Below are 20,248 nucleotides of genomic sequence, written 5' to 3'. Positions count from 1 at the left end.
GTTTTGCCCTTTACTGTAATTGGGGAATGAAAAACTCTCTGTCCTTGTCTTGATCAATGAGCCTTTAGGTGGATTTTTCTCCTCCCTGTCCCCCAGGGGGGATGGGGTGTGAGTGAGTGGAGGCCTGGTTGGTTCTGGCCGGGTCTAAACCACAACACTTTGTCACAAGCATGGTCTTTACTGACCTCAGCCCTCCCAGGTAGCCATAAAAAATGACAGAACTGTAAAAATGAGGAAATGTGAAGAAGGTGGTTTGCAGTTTGGCAGGGATGAACCTCTACTTTGTGGCAAACATGCCTCTGGATATTCTGTTTCTAGGATATGGTTGATAGAATGAAAGTGTTAATTTAAAAATAAGTAAGAATTGTGACTTTCTACTGGAAGACCTTCTTATTATCAGCACTTTTCTCGTTATGTGCTTTTCTCCCATTTTTCTGTAAAACAAGGAAATGGCCATTAAAACAATTTTTATCCAGGAACACATGCAAGAAATAGGAGAACTGGTAACTCCCACTGTTTTCTGTCTTTCGGGGTATTACTCATTTGTTCATGTCATGTGTTGTGCTCACCTAAGCCATAGTAATGTGTTCTCTGACCTCTGTTCTTGCAATTAAAGATGCTGGTCTTAGTAAACAGCTAAACTAGCTCTCAATCTTGATCCCACTTTTCAATGAAAATTAAAGTAATTGTGTAGCATTTTGATTCTATGCCACAGTATACAAAACCTCTTCTTAATGTACTGTGTTGACCCCACATTGTTTCAACCACATGGTTGTTGTGCTGTTTTCTTCCACTGCAATTTTTAGTGCTGTGAAATTATTTAATAACCGGTGCTGTTATTTTGAAGATGTATTTGTTAACAAGAAACCAAATTGTTTTTTGAAAGGCAATTTTTTTATAATTTAAGAATCCTAGGAAAGTTTGAAAATACCATTGATTCATAAGGATCTGTTGGAAATAATAGTATACTCTCAGGTGATCCATCTCTAGTTTAAATTCACTGCTAGGTTTAAGATAAGCCAGTGACAGTAATGTTTTGTCTCATAGGAGTCAACTCAGATTTATTAATAATACCCACTCATAAACTCAGGCTAACTCTATGCCTGTAATTTCAGATCCTGTAAAAAGGTTTTGTATATATTTGCATAGAATTAAAATGCTACACAGCTGCCTTAATTTCCATTGGGATCAAGATCAAGGGCTTTATGTAGGGCAGTGTGTTTTCTTCCATGGGATCAAGATCAAGGGCTTTATGTAGGGCAGTGTGTTTTCTTCCATTTGGATGCAGGCAACTCCCAATTCCTTGAAGAAATTCAGACAAATTTAACCCTTATTCACTTGTTTGATGCTGTCCTGGTTAAGAAGTTCTCGTGGTCTCTTAGAAACATCAAGACCGGGTATAAACTGTTTAGGAAGGCAGAAAAGGAGGTGGTGTCACCCTCTACATCAGTGACCAGCTGGAGTCCATGCAGCTCTGCTTGGGAATGGATGAGGAGCTGACCCTATGGGTCAAGATTAAAGGGAAGTCAGGGGCAAGAGATATTACAGTGGGGGTGAGCTACAGGCCACCCAACCAGGATGACCAAGTGAATAAGGTCCACTCTAGCCAGGTTAAGAGCAGCTTTGCACTCATAAGCCATGGTCCTCATGGGGGACATCTCCTGGAGGGACAACACAGCAAAGCACCAGCACTCCAGTGAATTCCTTGAGTGCATTGATGACAGCTTCCTCCTCCAAATGGTAGAGGAACCAACCAGAAAAGGAGCTTTGCTAGACCTTGTTATCACCAGCAGACACAGGCTGGTGAGTGATGTAAGAATTTATTGGAGACCAGGCTGCCTGTGACCATGACACTGTAGAATTCAAGATCCTTAGGGCAGGTGGTTCTCTGCCTCTACTCTGCTCTTGTGAGATGCCACCTGAAGTACTGTGTCCAGTTCTTTAGTCCCCAGCATAAGAAAGTCATAAAGCTCCTGGAGCATGTCCAGAGGAGAGCCACTGAAATGATCAGAAGGTTGGAGAGCCTCCCATAGGAGGACAGGTTAAGTTGGGGTTGTTCAGCCTGGAGAAGAGGAGGCTCTGAGGACAGACAACCTTCCAGTGTCTGAAGGGGGTCTACAAGAAAGCTGGGATAGGGCTTTTTACATGGGTGTGTAGTGAAAGGACAAAGGGAAATGGTTTCAAACTTGAAGAGGGGAGATTTAGTTTAGACATTAAAAAGAAATCAATACTCAGAGCAGTGCTACTTAAACATCTTTTTTCAGCACCATATTTTCAAGAAATAAATTCTTGTCTCGTCTCTTGATCTCTGTATGCATGACTGGCTAGTCTGAATACTAGCATCAGACAGAAGTAGGGATCTTTGGCTATTGCATTACTGTTGAAACATGAGACAGTTCTGGGAGTTTGGTATTCATGTTTGTGAACTGTTGATGTCAGTTCAGGGTTCAACCTTTGACAAGGGCAGGCACTGAAGGGTGCACACCTTGAACATCTGGAGAAAAGGTTTCTAAGTTACCCTTCATGCTTCTGTTTATATCATAGAGTGTGGTCTCTGTTGGTGTTTAATTAGAAAAACAGGCTGGTTTTCCCATGTTCTTCTGCTTAGCATGGCTTGTTTAATGTTTTTTTTAATCTTTTTTGACTGTTTGTGCTGTTGGCCACTATAGTGCAGACGTGTTCATAATAGACTATAGAAAATTATGTAGCTGTTCTACAGAGATTTAGTGAAAGCTAAATATTAATCTGACTACACCATCTGTCTTGTGCTCTCTCCCCTCTATAAATTCCTCAGACTCCAGCATTACTTGCACACACAGAGTAATATTCTGATTGTTGTCTCTCTAGTTCTGCAATCAGAATGTTCTAAAGATTCATTAGGTTATGTATGTATCATGCTAAGTGGCTGTGTATTATTACAAATTCTGGGCACTCTGTCATGCATTGTTCAGTAAACACAATTACATTGCCCTATTTTTCATATCTTCTCTGATTAATCCATGCTAATTGATTAATCAATGCTGTTGCTTCACTATGATAATCCCATATGAGGAATAGTAGTAGCATAACTAACAATTACTAATGTATGTTGTATGATGAGGAAAACATAATGTAATAAACTTTAAGTGGCAAGCCCAGATCAGGAGGAGTGGAACAGGGGTGAGTGCTACACAAAGCTGTGTGTGCAGGGAGACAGCTTGGTAGTGAAAGGTTACCTGAGCAGATATTAACACCAAGTTTGTTTTCATTTCTAATACTTTAATTGACTTTGTGTAACTCATTGAAAGTTGGTATTTTGCAGCATGTAATGTTTAATCTATTCAGAGTCTCTTTTCCCCAGATACAAATTCTTCTCTTCCACAGAGGTAACACAGGTTCCTGCTGATAACGTTATGTATTTCACTTGTCATAGTGTTCCCTGGCCTTGAGATAGCTTGACTTTGTACTCTGTAAGTAATGACATAACTGTGTTCTTAGTGTAGGGTTTTAGGGCCATTGCTTTACTTAAGCCTGGAGAAGCCTTTCTGAGGCACAATCATGTACAATTGGCCAGAACTCGAAAGTAGCACTGTATCTAACTGCTGGACATTTCATCATGATGTGTTTAACTTTTGTTCAAAGTTCCATTATCTGAAGGGGGCCCACAAGAAATCTGGGGTAGGGCTTTCTACACAGATGTGTAGCGAGAGGACAAAGGGAAATGGTTTAAAACTTGAAGATGGGAGATTTAGATTAGACATTAGGAAGAAATGCTCTCTTCTGGTGGTGAGACTCTGGAACAGGTTGCCCAAGGATGTTGTGGCTGCCCCCTCCCTGGAAGTGTTCAAGGCCAGGTTGGATGGGGCCCTGAGCAACCTGTCTGGTGGGAGGTGTCCCTGCCCATGAAGAGGGGTTGGAACTGGATGATCTTTAAGGTTCCTTCCAACCCAAACCATTCTATGATTCTATAAACTTTGTCATTAAAAGGAAGTTTCTGATAAAGATATTTTTCCCTGGGTATACCAGAATGCTTCAGCTCTAATTAAAGTAGATACTATGTGTATCTTTCTGTGAATAGATCTTATTTATTTTCTTCAAGTTTATTACTGATGTTTTGATGACCTTTTTATATTCCAAGTAAACCCTGCACTCAGGATTTTCTCCAATTATTTGTACACACTTTCTGTTCTCTACATTTGTCTAGTTCTAAGATTTGTTTTGTGTTGGTTATTGTTGAATAAGATTTTTTTTGCCAGTAGAAGAGGATGGGTTTTGCTACCTAGCTTCTCTGAAATTGATATATTTGCAATTTTTTAGTACCTGCAAACTTAGTTCTTAAGAGTAGTTATGTGGGCCTGCTGGGAAGAATTGAGATGATTTGGAGCCTGTTTATGGCCACTGGTGGCCTGTGAATATTTCTTGGGTGAAAATGCAAAATTTTAGTGCAGAAGAACCTCAGTGAAGATTTCCTTTTAGTACAATGTATTGCATTACTGTTCTATAACCAGAGTTTAGTTGGAAAACAGATCTGGTGCAGTTTTTTAAGATACAAAAATGCAGGTTTTCTGCATTGGGATGATAATGAGAAAACAAACCAATGGGGCTGGTTGGTAGCCTGGCTATCAGGGCAGCTGTCTGCTGTTAGCTCTTTGTTTGAATTAAAAGCATTTGTTGTTTTGGTGCTTTCCAGTCAGCTTCTCTCATTTTCCATCCAGGAACCAATACTTTCACATCTCTACCCAAAAGTGACTCCACTGGGATGTTTTTCTCAGATGTTTTGTAGTTTTTATGAAATTAACATTTTCAAAAATCAAAGAAAACCCAGAATTCCTCATACTTCCCAGCATCACTATGACCTGAGACTGATTCCAGTTTATTTCTTGTTGGGTCTGGTATATTCTCTGTGTAAGAGAAGATTATGCATGTTCACAGAGTAGAAAATGTACTGGTATGTACTCTGTCACTATTGTTACACATTGGATTAGAGTTCCTTGCAGAAGGCTTTTATTTAAGAGGATCTCTCTCTTCTGCTTCAGTCTTATTTTGAAGAACACACTTTTTGCAGCACTAAGGAAAACTGCCTGGTTCTCAATTATCCCTATGTAATAAATTAAAAACCTTCTACTGTTCTTAGATGTCTACACTTTCCTGGCTTCTGTTTTCACTGCATCATTTTGCATTTTATTCCTATTTCTTACATGAAAACTGCAATCCTATCACTGGAAATCTATTACACTGTCAGCTGAATTTTAGTCAAGTTTTGGGAGTTGGCATCATTAATTTTGCTATCGGTGAAAAACTGACAATCGTGCCTTAAAATAGGATTGAGAGATTGACACTTTTTGTGTGCATTGGATTATTGTCTTCTAATATTTTCTTTAATTGTGCGTTGTTAGTTTGCTACCATTCTGCTAGAAAGTCTTTCTAAAATTACTGAGCTTCTAATAAAATGCTGAAGAATGAATGGAATTAGTGAATTTATAGTGATTGCTACATGACTGGAGCACTAATGTCATCCTCAGAGAGCTGAGTTATAATTTCAGGATTATGATTAATATTTTATTGATCAGTCAAGACTTTGAATAAAAACTGGCTCAGTGTTTACTGACTTGAGCATGTGATAATCTCTGATCTGTATCAGCACTATGTGCCTTCAAACCAAAACAGGCAGTGGTGTGCAGGATGAGGGCTGTGACACTCAACTTGCCCTCTGTGGCATTTCTCAAGTTCCTCAACACACTTCTGCCCAGCTCAGGAACGGGTAATTTTTTACCCTTCATTTTAAATAAATACATTTTTTTAAAAAGAAAGCTATAGTTGTTCTTACAGACTCCAGACTTCATCCTCTTAATTCCTCAAAGAAGTTTTATCAAATGGAATGATGAAAGAAAGCTTGGAGAAGAGGAGGCTCAGGGGAGACCTCATCGCTCTCTACAACTCCCTGAAAGGAGGTTGGAGCCAGGGGGGGGGTTGGTCTCTTTTCCCAGGCAACTCTCAGCAAGACAAGAGGGGATGGTCTTAAGTTGTGCCAGGGGAAGTTTAGGTTGGATATTAGAAAGGATTTCTTTACAGAAAGAGTGATCAGGCATTGGAATGGGCTGCCCAGGGAAGCAGTGGATTCTCCATCCCTGGAGATATTTAAAAGGAGACTGGATGTGGCACTCAGTGCCATGGTCTAGCAACCGCAACGGTGGTTCAAGGGTTGGACTCGATGATCTCTGAGGTCCCTTCCAACCCAGCCAATTCTATGATTCTATGATTTCATGAAATGTGTAAATGTGGAACTGCCAGGCACCTCACAAAGCTGGACCAATATTTTTGGGCACAGGAATGGACATGCCTTAAACATTGGTGATGTGTTGTTAAATTTGTTCTTGAAGACTTCTGTGGATTGAATACCCCTAGTATATCTATAAACCTGTTATCCAACTTCAGGACACCTTTTGCTGGCCTAGTCTTTAGCAGAAAAGAAAGGTCTTGGTTGCCATCTTTTTGGAAAACCTCTTACTTGGAGTGTAACTGTGACCTTATCAGCACGGTACAAATGTAATACCCAGCCAGAAATTAATCTTTTTGACCAAAAAAAAAAGGGTTCCTTGTGTTTTAAAACCTGTGAACAAGTCAACAGAAATGTGAGATAAGATTGTGCTCTGTTTCCTAAGGAGGACAAGCATGGATATAACCTCACTACAGCAAGAAAGGCAGTAACCATAAGACCAGAAGCAGAGAGATAACAGCTTATGCAGACTTATGTTGACTTCAAAGGAGTCTTTAAATAATAAAACTGTTCTGTGACAAGTTCATCATGCATGGAGCAGTAATGTGTTGCAGCCAGTGTCTGAAAGAAAAGAATTGTTAATTCACAACCCAAAATCTCATGACTGTGTTAGGTTTTTGTTGCTAACGCCCACTGCTGGAGGTTGAGATCCTTGTTTATTAAGTTAGTATGGAATATGTTTCATATAACAAGAACTGCTCCTTGACATGTGGTTCCACTGTAAAAAGTGTTCAGAAGAGATGGCATATACTCAATACATGTGTTCTAAAATAGTTCTTCCATTAGTACCAGAAGATTTGCTTTCAGTGCGTTACATTTGTCTTGCAGTAAAAGCCAAGTCTGTTGGCTTCTGCTCTGATTAACACACAGAGAGAATCAGCACCAATATTAAAGGTTCAAAAGCAGTGTCTGAACCAAAAGGAGATTGGATTTATATTCCAAAGGTTTACTTGCAAGGCTTGTCATGATTCTTTTCTAAAACACAAAGCACCCCACTTCCACCCCCACTTGTTGATACTAAGAAGGGAAATTAAGTTCTACAAATCTAAGGGACTGAAACCACAATAATTTTAAAAGCCATCTTTCTGAGTAGAACTGTCTTTTGGGAGAAAGTGAAAGTTTTAATATGCACTGTAGAGCTTTTGTTGAAAATTAAGTTACCTGTTTAGCTGGCTTTGTCCTTTGGAATTAATTTATAACATTACTACCTTTTGCCTTGAGACAACTTTATATGGCAAGTAAATACACTGGAAAATTAATCCACTGCAACAACAAAAAATGAATATTAGCTTTAGGCTTTATCTAGTTAAGATCAAGCTCTGAATTTAATTCCCTTAGTGTGTTGACAGCTGAAGATTTATGTCTTCCAGTTATATTCCTGCTGCAGAGTTGGCACAAGTGACCTCTCCAAAGGTCTTTGTTACAGATTTTGCTGTTTACATAACAGCCATAAGGGTTACAACGAACTACAGAACATTCAAGCAAATACATCACCTGCTGAGGGTGGTCTTATCTCATTGGTACCTCTCACACTATAGAAAAAATTGAAACATTAAGAGCCTAAGGATCACAAAAAGAGAGTTAAATAGTTGTTGAGGGCTTTAGCATTAATATCTGGTCCCTGTGTGCACTCTATTATTGTTTCTGGACAAGTGGTTACATAATTTCTTCTTCTGTGAAGTTACTATGAAAATACGTGTTTACAAAGTAAATTATGTGTAGGGATGAAAATAGCAGAAAAAAAAGCCTTTGGGCTTCTCCAGGGTCTGTGGAATCCTTAGTGTGGAAGGAGTTGCCCCAGGATGGGTGTGATTGACATACAGGTTAGATAGTCTGAGAAGGAAGTTTCTCCAGTGTTTTGGAAGTTTCTCCTGTGTAAGCACAGGGGCATTCTTGTCTGAGGAGCAGGACTTTAAATGCCCTCCTACTTCTCTGAATGCTGCATACAAAATGGGTCTTTCAGTCCTCACTGTCAGCGAGATGATCTTACTGATTATTTGTTTTGTCTTCCAGATATATCATTCAAAATATAAGTACAGCCATTGTTCTCTATGCATAAATATGTACATGATTTCAAAATGTGCTTTGAAATCTCTCAACAGGGTGTTTCCCAGGTATCCTTTCAGGATGGGGAGAGGAATGTCACCGGACCCACAGAACTGCAGTTGGCTCAGAGGGCCCAGCTCCCTGTCAGGTAGGAGCATCTTCTGTTCAGTCCTGACTCAAGTGTGGTTTATCAACATGCAAGATAAAGACTGACTTCTCATTCAAGTTGTGCCTGTGAATCTGGATTGTGCTGATTGTCATCATGATCTTTTCCTCCTCATCCTTTAAGTTCTAAAAATGCTACTGAAGCCAATAGTTGCACATGGAAGTCTTCTGCCTTCACTGATGACTATGAAATATTTTATTGGGGTGTTTGTAGTATAAGGCTAAGGGGGAACTATGCTACTATTGTATACTCAGTGTTTTTGCTTTCTAACCTGTTCCACAAATATTTAATGTCTTAAGATAATGCTCTGAGGTAGTATATAAACAAACATATAATCCTAAAAGAATTTTTTTTTAGTTCAAGAGGGTCAAGGAACTGCTTGAAAAGCACAGAGCTTCTCAGATGATTGAGTGGAAAATCTGCCTTTTGAGGAAAGGGAGCTGGGTCTCTTCTTCAGCTTGGAGAAGAGGAGAATGAGGGGCAACCTCATTAATGCTTATAAATATGTAAAGGGAGAAAGGCAGGAGGCTGGTGCCAGGCTCTTCTCAATTCTGCCCAGTGACAGAAGAGGCAATGATTATAAGCTTGAGCACAGGAGGTTCCATATAAAAATGAGGAGAAAGTTTTTCACTGTTAGGGTGACAGAGCCTGACACAGGCTGCCCAAAGAGGTTATGGAGTCTCCTCTGGTGACATTCAAACCCACCTGGATGTGTTCTGTGTGACCTCCTGTGGGTGACCCTGCTCTGGCGGGGGGGAGGACTCAATGATCTTTCAAGGTCCCTTCCAACCCCTACCTTTCTGTGATTCTGTAATATGTCACTTCTGTTTTAGGGTGGCAAGGTTATTATTTTGCTATCTGCTGTAATAGATTTTGTCTCTATACACCATGAAAGATATAGCAAATATTTACAATATTTCCCTATTGCATTGCCTCACTGGAGTAGTGATGGAAAGCCTCTTTTTCCTCTCTTCATTTATAACAAACCAGAGTTCACCAGTGCTGCTATAACTGAAGGTGATAGTGGTCACATTGATAGTTAGTTTGTGAAATAACTTTTATTTTAACCATTCTAAATATTCAGTAACACTTAGGTCAATACATAATATGCATTAGAAGCCAGTATAGTAAAACTTGCGAGCTGCATGGCTGAAAGAGGAGGAAACCAGGTGTTCTCAAGAACTTTTTAAGTGAGCTTTGGGGCTTATTGTTCTTGAAATCACAGGGAAAAATCTCAGTGGCTGAAATGAAAAAAAAAAAATAAATTTGCAGGTTAAACTTGTTACACCAAAATTAACAAGTCAGCCTGCAATATGCTATCATATGGCAGTAAGTTCTAACATAAGCTTAAGTTTCAGTGTTGACTGGTGATTCAGGTTGTGCTGAAATCACCTTTTTGAGTACCCAAAGGAATTCAGCCCTTTGTCCAATATATTGTGTTTGTTGCAGAACTGTAGTGATATCATAGCACTTGTATAATGAAATAAAGAGATGTTGTATGTCAGACTTCTGGGTAACTAGAATCTAAAACAATTTTTTTTTTTTTATTTTGTTGATAGAAAATAATAATTTGCTATAATTTTGCATTTTATAATTTGTATCAAGACATTATAAACCAAAAACCTTTAAATGCATGCCTTAAGCTTACAGCATTTATGCTCTTAAACAAGTAAGAAAAAGCACATGTATTAACTTTTTTATAACCTATTACCTTTTTTTGCTTGGTTTCTTTTTTTTTTTTAGTTTGTTAGGTTGGTTTTTTGTTGTTTTTTTTTTACAAAACATTTTACTTGCATGGAGTCTAGGAAAGAGGCACAAAATTACATACCCAAAGCCTGTGGGGAAGTTCACAGCAGTGGGGACTCTAACCTTGGCTGTCTTCTGGGTCATGCCAGGATTTTGATCAAAGGATCACCTTTTCTTTTAGACCATGTCAAACATTAGTCTTCTCCAAGCAAGCAACTTATTTCTTAATTTGTCTTGTTCTTTGAGTCATCATTTCATTTCTTCGACAGGAGACTGTGAGGAACTGTAAGGTTCATTAGGAATAACAGGTTTATAAAGAAAAATAAGGAGTGGCTAGAGGCAATCTATCTTAACTTGTATCTTAATTTAATTGAATATAAGTAAAGAAGATTGTATTAATAAAGCAGTGTTAAATAATAAAACTATTTTTTCCACAAGTAGTAAAACTAGCATCTTCCTATCCAATTTGACCTCTTTGCACTGTTCTTGCTGAAAGAATTATTTATAATTCTCATTTGTTAATTTCTTTTGATATTACAAAGATATTAATGCCACGATACCTTAAGCCTTCATTTAAATAAGCCACACTAAGTGATTTTAATGAAGCCAGTATTTAAGCCTAATTTTGAAATACTTAATGCTATAGAAGAAAACCACTATTGTCCCTGCTGCTTTCACTGGAAAATATTCTTTCCTGTCACTGATTTTGGTAATCATTATGACCTGTAGCACTTAAGCAAAGTAGCAGTGAGTTGCCTAAGAATCAGAGCAGCAGCCTGCCTGAGGTCAGTGTTCCTTCTCTCACAGCAGCCAGTAATGAGCATTTCAGAGGGAGATGGAAAAAAAGAATACGATGGTTAATGCTTTATGGTTGTGAAGCCTGGTCAGTTGAAGTTAAAAGCTTCGGACTTGGCTTGTTTTATATTTCTCAATGAAGTAGGAAATGTTCTTTTTCAAGAAAATCAGTTCACTGATCTAAGTAGGTAAAATGAAATGAGTGGCAGTGCAGAGCATTTTTATCTCCTCTACTCAGAAGCTAATAGGAAGGAAGTTTCTTTGCCTGGGTTCTCTTAAAATATTGTACTGTACTTGGAAACTTTTCAGGACTGTATCCCTCAGGAGCCTTAAAATTTTAATTTGACCTTTTGAGAGTTGAGCTTTGCTAGAACAGAGTCTTGAAACAGGGGGTCATTCACATTTTTTTTAATGGAATAAATAAAGACAGGACTAATTACAGTCATCATTACATCAGTAATTTCTGAAGGTGGGTTTTTTTTATTTTGGATTTGCTGATAAGGAGAATGGTGAGACAGAATAAGGGAAGCCAGATGAATGCCATCTGTGTATAAAATCTGCCCTTTTTCCTTTCTTCATGTTTTGGACTAGGACTGAAGGATTTTTAGGGTCTTGGTACTCTACCGAAGTCTGGTAGAAATCAGTCACAACCCGTAACATTGAATACCTTAGCACTGATCATTAATACTGGTTTTGAAAACCTTGATTTTCTTAGTAAAAATGACTGTGTTAAGTAAACCTCAATCTCCTTGGAAGTGGATGTTTAGCTGTAGAGCAGTGGATTAGTTGAAACTCAAAGGGTAATTTATGCATGGATAATTCATTAAGTGTTTTCATTATGTTCTGTGTTTCTGTCTTCCCACTTCTTTCTAACAGAGGTCGGGGTCAGTTTCTTGGTTTAAGCACCATAGATACATAATTAAAGTGTAACTGCATCTTTTTTCTTCTTTTTTCCTTCTCTCTATTTTACTTTCTTTTTAGCCTTCTTTGTCTTTCATTAGTGTAACACCACAGAAGTGGAACGATTTTAATTTAAAAAAGGCACAAAAACCTGGTGCCTGCAGGCTGTGTGGTTTCTTTCTAACCCTTTAGACCATTAATATAATGAGAAGTAATTTTAGTGGGTAAAAGATTGGATTATGGTAGCATCTTTTTCTAAATTAGTGCCTTAGGAGAGGGTGATTGGTTATGTCCTCAAACCTGGAACTTGAAGACTCTGACGTTACTTTATAAGTATTTAAACTTTTAGGATAGTTTGTTTAGCTTTGTTTAGAGTGGAGCAGCTGTAATGTGCCTATCTCCTCTGGAAGAAAACGAGCAACCTCCTTAACTGTGTCTGGAAAGCTCCTTCTTGGCTCTGTGTGTTCAGTTGCTTTCTCCTCTCCTTTTAGAATGCTGTCCATCCCTATTTAGTCATGCCTCAGGTTTTCATCATTTGAATGTATTCACACTGTTTAACATCATGAGTTTCAATTTATTCTTTGGGACACCCAAGATATTTTCGTCAGGGTTTTGAGCATCTAGTTTAAAAGAGGGAAGGAAGAATGTGGAAAAGGAGTAGGAGGTGAGTGGGAAATGTGCTGACAGGTTTAGTTGAGCTGGCTACTCTCTAGAAGAATGGGTACAGACACATTATTATAATTAACAACTGTAGTGTTTTAACATGTGATGTACATGGACTGTGAGTACTGTGATCACCGTCTTCATTTAGATAAATCCGTGCATTCTTCCTCTTTCCCTTCACTGACTTGGTCTCACCTGTAGGCCTGTGCTTTCTAGCACATGGCAGCAGCCCTTTCTCCTGGACATTTCCTCCCTGGAACAGCAGAACTGGATGGTGGGGCTGGAGGCACAAGTGAAGAACAAGCAAGGAAGTGCAATTCAATAACTTCATCTGTGAGCTCTCTGCAACTGAGTGACATTTCCTTTGCCTTTGACTTGGCTGTGGTCAGTAACAATGCCACAAAGGATATTCAGAGTGTCAGCTGTGTTTTTCTGTTGGTAAAGGAAATATTGATGTCCTACACTAAGAGATTTTTTTTTCAGGTAGAGCAGTTTACTAATCTGAACCTTTTCTTAAAAACATGTGAGGAATTCAATGATTTATTCAAAGGTTGTTTCTTCACGTTGTGTCTGTGTTGAAGACTTAGGTACAAATGATGAATGAGACTCAAGTGGCAAAATATGCCATTGAAATAAGTACTTGCTCTATGTTTACTCCAGCAGTAGATTTCTGTGGCATGCACATGATGACAAGTTTTGCCCAGTAACCCATGCAGAAAACAGCTTTTTCCAAGGTACTGCCTTCAGTATGTTGCAGAACAATTAATCCACTGTAGGCTGTGTCTGCTGCATTCTCCAGCAGAAATCCTACCACAATTCTCCTAGCATCTGTGGCTGGGGAAGGTCAAAGCACCTTAATGAAAAAGGTTGTGCTGCAGAACTCTGGAACATTTTATTTCTGGAGAGTGCTCCCTTGTAACATCTGTGTGCTCAGGTTGGTTCTTCTGGTTACTGGGTAGTTTGCAGGGAAGCTTTCAGCTAACAAATCTTTTCCTATTGCATAACTAACAAGCTGCTAATTCTTGATACAGTTTTCAGGAGAGGGAGATAGAGTAATCAACAGCCAAATCTCAAGATGACTGATTCATCACTGGCTATGTTCTGCTGAATGTTCAACACTCCTTTTAAATTTTGCTCTCTGTGTTACATATGGACACTGTGCATGCTCACTGCACACGTGTATACATCTCCTCTCTTTGCTGAGCTGTACTCAACATTTTTTTCTAATAAGCTTGGCAAGCCTTCCTGACAAATATGATTGACTGTAAAGATTCTGGCAGAAATCAATAAACATCAAGCAATGATTAATTTAAATAGTAAATGATGACCACTTCTTCAGGTTAAAAATCAATAGTACAGTGTTGAACTTGGTCTTGGATGCCACATACAGGTCATGGTGGGCAGGTGCTCTCTTTTCACTGAGACCTCTCAGGCAGCTCTGAGTGCAGCAGGGGTAAGGGTGATGCCAGCATCCGTTTGAAGAAGCCTGAGTTCAGTGTTTGTAGTTGGGGTGAACTGATTTTGATAAACCTCACTGAGAGAAATGCTTTTTAAAAGTTCACTTACTTTGACTGCTGCAAGAAGATATCCGTATGTGTTCTGTAGGAACTGGATGGCTAACTCAGCAAACTGTATTTTTTGAGGTAGGAGCTCTGTCTGCTCCTTGAAGAACACACAGGAGAGAGGAGCTATGTGGCACACTGAGCATCTCTCATCCCCAGCTAGCAGTTGTACTCTAGGTCTTTTATACTGACTGAATAGGCCAGACTTAAAATTTAAGATATCTGTGGGAGATGTAAAACAGGAGTAGATCACTAGTAGATTACTAACTTCTGGAATGTATTTTTTTCCTGTTTTGTGGGTTTCTTTATTGATTAAATACATTAAATATTCCAGAAAATCCATAAATTACCCTCTGTGTTGTCAATATCCCTACTGCCTGTGGAGTTTAGTAATTAGTGTTCTTAATGCTCATCCTTTTTAGGATCTTACTCATCTGTGCTCTAGTCCTGAATATTTACTATTCACTCCACTATAGTGCAAACTGCAATCCTGTTTGGAATAATGCTGCTGAAATCTGGCTGTTCCTGTGGGCAGATTAAAGCTGCTGGAAGATGGGCACCATGTGTGAATGCTGTAAAATTTTTCCAAGTCTCTAGTCTTTGAGGTTCTTAAGGAAAAAAAAACCAGGAAAAGCAAGGTTATCCTTTTTAATTTTTAGCTGGTATTCATAAGTAAAATACAAAAATAATACATCATCAGAGATCTGTTAAAGTAATTGTGCAGGGCAGTTTTCTTCTGAGATGTAAGCAATACTCATGTTTTTATGAATGAAATGTCGTTCTGAGTTATTTCTGATTAAAAATAAAATTCTAAGGTACCTCTTTTGTGTGTATGTACATATAGTGAGCTCTTTCTGTATGTGCATAACTTGAGGATCTGTCACAGTGCTTTTAAAATACACAGTATTTATGTAGGCTACTTGATTTTACAAAGAAATCTATTTTTCTTTGTGTGTAGGTTTCATGTTAGATTTAAAAATAAACCTCTATGTTTTATTTGGCTTTGAGCCTGCTTATTACTGTAAGTGCATTGATTTAATATGACAGCTAACCTGTCTATCCTGCTTGTCCTCAAAAAAATTCATTCTCAGTTTTACAGTTGCTTAGGAAGGCAACTCTTCCCAAGATTAATTGAGTGATATGGGGTTATCTAGGCACAACTGTAATTTCTTTAAATTCTCCCTGTACAAATAAAAGCCTATTCACTACTTTTATTACTTTCTGGATCTATAGGACTTGGGTACTTAATTTGCTTGCATGTTTTGAGCCTGTAGAAGTTCAAAAGACAATAAAATCAGACCTTTAATTATATTTTGTCTGCTGAGACACTTCTAGGAAGTAGAAGATGGAACTCAAAGAAGCATTAATTTCCTAAGTATGCATTTTTTAGTTTTTGCTAACCACCCTGATGAGCTTTTCTGACTGGCTTTACTATTAAAAAAAATTCTTTCTAAAAAAATGTACAGGAAGGCTTTTTCAGGATTTCCCTGTTTGATTCATGAAGAGAGGGAATACAGGAAACAAAAAATCAGCAAAAAGAAATGCCTGATAATTTTATCTGTGTTATAAATATAGTAACCAGAAAATCTGTTATGTTGGGCTCGGTTGTGGTTTATTGTTCAGGGTCTGTCCATTCCATTCTTATGAAATGTAAATACACCCCAGTGTAAGCTTTTTGAAGAATAATTTTAAAATAACTCCTCCCAAAAGCTCACAACAAACCCCAACCACCCTCCCAAACTCCAAAACCAAAAGAAAACTTACTGTTAAATCTTATTCCATTTTCAGCTGACCAAGCTAAGAATTACTGTATCTGGGACAAGTTGCTTCTGATTAATCACTATGCATTTGACTAAAGGTTCATAACAAAACAAAAGACAATAAAAAATTTCCTGCATTATTAGGAAGCAATGCCAAAATTTGTCTAGGATTATTTGCAGTAATTGTCTTCCTTGTGACAGGCTTATCTGCTGCATCTAATCTGGTGTAACTGTGCATTGTCACATCAAAGGTGGCCACAGATTCCTCCTTTATGTGTGTGCATTTCTGCTGACTCTTGCATCAGATCAAACAAGAGTAAGGCAAAGCATCAGTGAGATCAGCCAGCTGATCCCAGGAGTTGTTCCACAAGGAAAAAATCATTGTGGTGGTCACGGGATGGGGGGAGGAGTGGAGCCAGGGGGGTGCAGAAGAGTCAGCTTGGTCATCTTCTCATCTTCCAAATGTGCACTCTGTTGCATGGCTTTTGGGGGAAGGTCAGAAGTCTTTTTCTCAACAGCATCCTGCCCTTGCCATCATGGATGCTGAGGCTTAAATTCATGACAGTGTATAGAGCAGCCATTTTGTTCAGCCTTACATGTTCTGTCATGTTACAGGATTGGCTGCAAGTGTAGAGATTCTTGTAGCTTAAATCCATTAGAGTGTTATAATGTAAATGGAGATACCCAGGAGATCACAGAATAGTGTCCACTTGTGTTGTTGGTGTTCAGGAGGATCTGAGGGAAGGAGGTGATAGAGAAGATGTAGACAAGGATAGAAAAAATTAATGATATACTGGATTACAGACCTTACTCATTCTTTTTTTAAAATTTTTTCTTTCAATTTTTTTAATTTTTTTTTCCCCTTTTTTTTCCTTTACATTCTAGCAAATTCAAATACCTCCCTTTTCAAGTTATCACCCAGAATAGAGTGAAGGTCACTAAGCCTGATAGCGTAAAATCCTCAATAGGAAAGGAAACATCCCATAGCCATGAAACAGCAAAAATCTGTCAGAGATAACAGTGTTTTGATGTTATTTAAGGAAGGAAACTTCTTAATCAAATGAGCTGAGTAGCAGTTTTGACTACAGTTTGTTTTGTTCTTTGTCAGGGAAGTTATATGCAACTGAGGGCAGAAGTACAGATATTAAAACATGATTTGACAAATTTGCTTATTGGTTTGGTGTCCTTGATGTGTGATCTTTGTTTGTAATTTGTTCACAAATTCAGGGAAATTTGTGAGCACAGGGGAAACTGACTGAAGCAGCTCACATGGAGCTTAAATTAAAAATGTCTAGAATAGTCTTTTTAGTTAAATTTTATTTTGATTTTTTTATGATGAAGTCTCTCCTACTCAAAAGCTTATTGTTGATTTACCTGAGGCTTGACTTGGGAATATGTCCAGTGCTTGGTGTCTTTCCCCTTCAAAGTACAGAAATGCTAATTTAAAAAACCAAATATTTTGATAGCCATTTTACACAGTTTTATGTATTAGTGAGCTCTGACTTGAATATTTTTTTCAGTCTTTTCTGCTATTTGATCAATCAGGAATTTGTTTTTAACGTAGACAATTGTGTGAATAATAATGAAATGTGTTTCCCTGTGCTTTTCTTTAGTGAAATGACAAAAACAGTGAAGATTTCTGGGGAAGGTGGACCCTTGGGAATACACGTAGTGCCCTTTTTTTCCTCCTTGAGTGGAAGGTAAGACATTGTCTGCATGGCTTTACAAGTGTATTAATGAAAGGTTTTCCATCGTGATTCTCTAAAAATACCTGCTAATTAACCACAAGGAAAACAAATGCTTTAAAAAAATAGGTTTATGTCACTTTCTCTCCTTACCAAAATACTCACGAGTCTAAGTTACACGTAACACAGTACTACCCCTTTGTTTCTTTTAATTGCTTCTGGCTTTATTCTCTGAAAGTAAACTAGACTCTTGGTAGAACACTGTAAGGAGGTAAGGTGTGGGAGTTAAGGTTTTTCTTGGTTTTTTATGTTGCTGGGTTCATTTTGTGGGTGTGGTGTTTTATTTTGGTTGTGTCAGAGGTTTGGTTTTTTTAATTTGTTTTTTTGTTGTTGTTTTTCCAATTGGATTTCCCTGCATATGCCCTTTGTTTGTGACATACCAGACAAGAAAAGTAAAAAAAGAAAATTGTTTTCCTTGTAATGCTTCATACTTTTCAAACCACCTTTCAGATTTGGTTGTATAAGTTTTATAAAATGTGCACTATACCGTGAACTTTTTCACAAGATGATTAATTATAAATGATGTAACATTGCCTCTGGAGATGACAAAAGCCTTTTAGAGCAGCATGCTCATGTTGATGTACTGTAGTTAAGACTATGTCAGCATTGTCATTATAAGTGTTCTCCAAGCTATGTAACTCGGATGAAAAAATAAATAAATAAATACATTCTAGGCTGAAATTTGACATACAGAGAGGCTCAGCCAAGGAATTAATTTGGGACTGGCAGCCTGGAATAAGGAATGAAAATTGACAGTGCCATGAGCAACACTATTCTATAGTAAAATGACTTCATGTAACACAAAAACAATTACTGCAAACATGAAAATAGCCTAATTCTTAAATATTTCTTTACTGCTCAACTTTTATGTACGACAGAGAATGTGAAGGCTTGAGTTGCTTTGCAAAGGCCTGTGTGTATAAATGTTTTCTCAGGAATATATGAGTTTGTAAGTGGACCCAAATTAATTCACAATGTTTGAATTGCCAAAAAGGAAAACAGGTCCCCTCTTGCTCTCTGGAAAAACATCATCACTGTCTTAAGTATAAAATTGGTCATCAGTGAGAACTGGAGGAGGTCTGAGTTTTTTCCTTGGCTTTGCAGGCTGCCTGTTTGTCTTGAGAAAGTCACTTTGTGTTCTTTGGTCCACATTACATGCATGTTACTGTCTGCTTATTTATTCTTTTTGAGGATGTGTTGGAGCAAATGGATTCTTGACAAATGAAGTATTTGTTTAGACAGTTGTCTTGAAATTTTAATGACCCTTGGCAGAATCATAGTGGTATCTTTGTAAAAGCTCTAGTGACTTAAGTCACTTGTCCCTCTTATTTAATCAGGGCTGGGACTAGTGTATAAATTTTAACTTATAACATGAGAAAGTGCAGAAGAGCTTATTTTATTTCTCTTTATGAGAAGATGAAATCATGAGGGCATGCTGACCATGACTATCTTGGTCTAATGTTTCAGTTGTAAAGTTATTTTATAAGAAGGTGATGCTGGCTTTAGCCTGGTGTTGCTGCAGAGGAAAATTTTTCTAGAGGCTAATTCACAAAATCCTAGTTCATACAGGAACTAGAAAACCAATGAAAACAATTTTCCCCTTTCATTTTGCACTTTAGATATAACTAAAAAAGGAAATTAAAATTTAATTAGTCATTAAAATAATGCTAACAGAGACTGTGGAAAAAAAGTAAAGGAGCACTGAATTTAAGGTAGCACAGCACAGATAACTCAAGCCACTCATTCAGGTACTAGGGCACACGAGTTTCAGACAAATAGGCAATACTAATGTATTATATGGCTATAGCATCTAAGCAAATGGTATTAGAATCATAGAATCGGCTGGGTTGGAAGGGACCTCAGAGATCATCAAGTCCAACCCTTGATCCACTACTGCTGTGGTTCCCAGCCCATGGCACTGAGTGCCACATCCAGTCTCTTTTTAAATATCTCCAGGGATGGAGAATCCACTACTTCCTGGGGCAGCCCATTCCAATGTCTGATCACCCTCTCCGTAAAGAAATTCTTTCTAATATCCAACCTAAATATCCAACCTAGTGAGCAGCCAGCTTAAATTGTAATTTATTTCTCTATTTTTATTGGTTTACATCTTAATCTAATTATATTTCATTTGGGTTTTTTTGTTGTTGCCACTACTTGGATGCTTGTCATCAGTAGGGCTGCTTCCCTTCACCAGCATTGGCCCTTTGAATGCTTTAGTGAGGAGTAACAAAGGCTCCAAGAGAATCTTTATGTGATAGATTAGATATTTTCTGTTAGTTGTTTGAAGAAGTACTATTCAGTAGGAACCAATTTTTCAATTATTGTGCATTATTGTGACATAAATATAAATTTTAAAATGCCATATAGTAAATAGATAATCAAATGCATGGTGAATATAGTGTCATCTGAAATAGTTAATACCATGTCAATCCAATGAATGAACTTAAGTACTAAGGACAGTTATGAATCTGAGAAAAAATGCAAGACTTCTCCTTTGGGACTGGAGTGCTGTTACACTGGAAATTACACATTAATATTTTGTGTACTATGACAAATAAAAAGTGGTCTCTAAAGGTCATCTGGTTTGGTGGTGTGGTATGGAAATT

At 37.9% G+C, this 20,248-nt stretch overlaps 1 protein-coding gene across 1 annotated transcript in view; it reads left to right on the top strand.

Moving 5' to 3' along the window:
- The window catches only part of PARD3B (par-3 family cell polarity regulator beta), a 385,985-nt gene that overhangs the window by 145,773 nt on the left and 219,964 nt on the right, over positions 1-20,248 (top strand). Inside the window, exons 5-6 of the mRNA XM_030454365.1 lie at positions 8,359-8,450; positions 17,508-17,594. Of these exons, the coding sequence (XP_030310225.1) occupies positions 8,359-8,450; positions 17,508-17,594 (179 nt within the window). The remainder of the gene's footprint in view (positions 1-8,358; positions 8,451-17,507; positions 17,595-20,248) is intronic.

The sequence above is a fragment of the Calypte anna genome, chromosome 7, assembly GCF_003957555.1.
Source record: "Calypte anna isolate BGI_N300 chromosome 7, bCalAnn1_v1.p, whole genome shotgun sequence".
Taxonomy (NCBI): Eukaryota; Metazoa; Chordata; class Aves; order Apodiformes; family Trochilidae; genus Calypte; species Calypte anna.
Note: the sequence above shows the minus strand (reverse complement) of the source record. Positions and strands in the feature narration are given on the sequence as shown.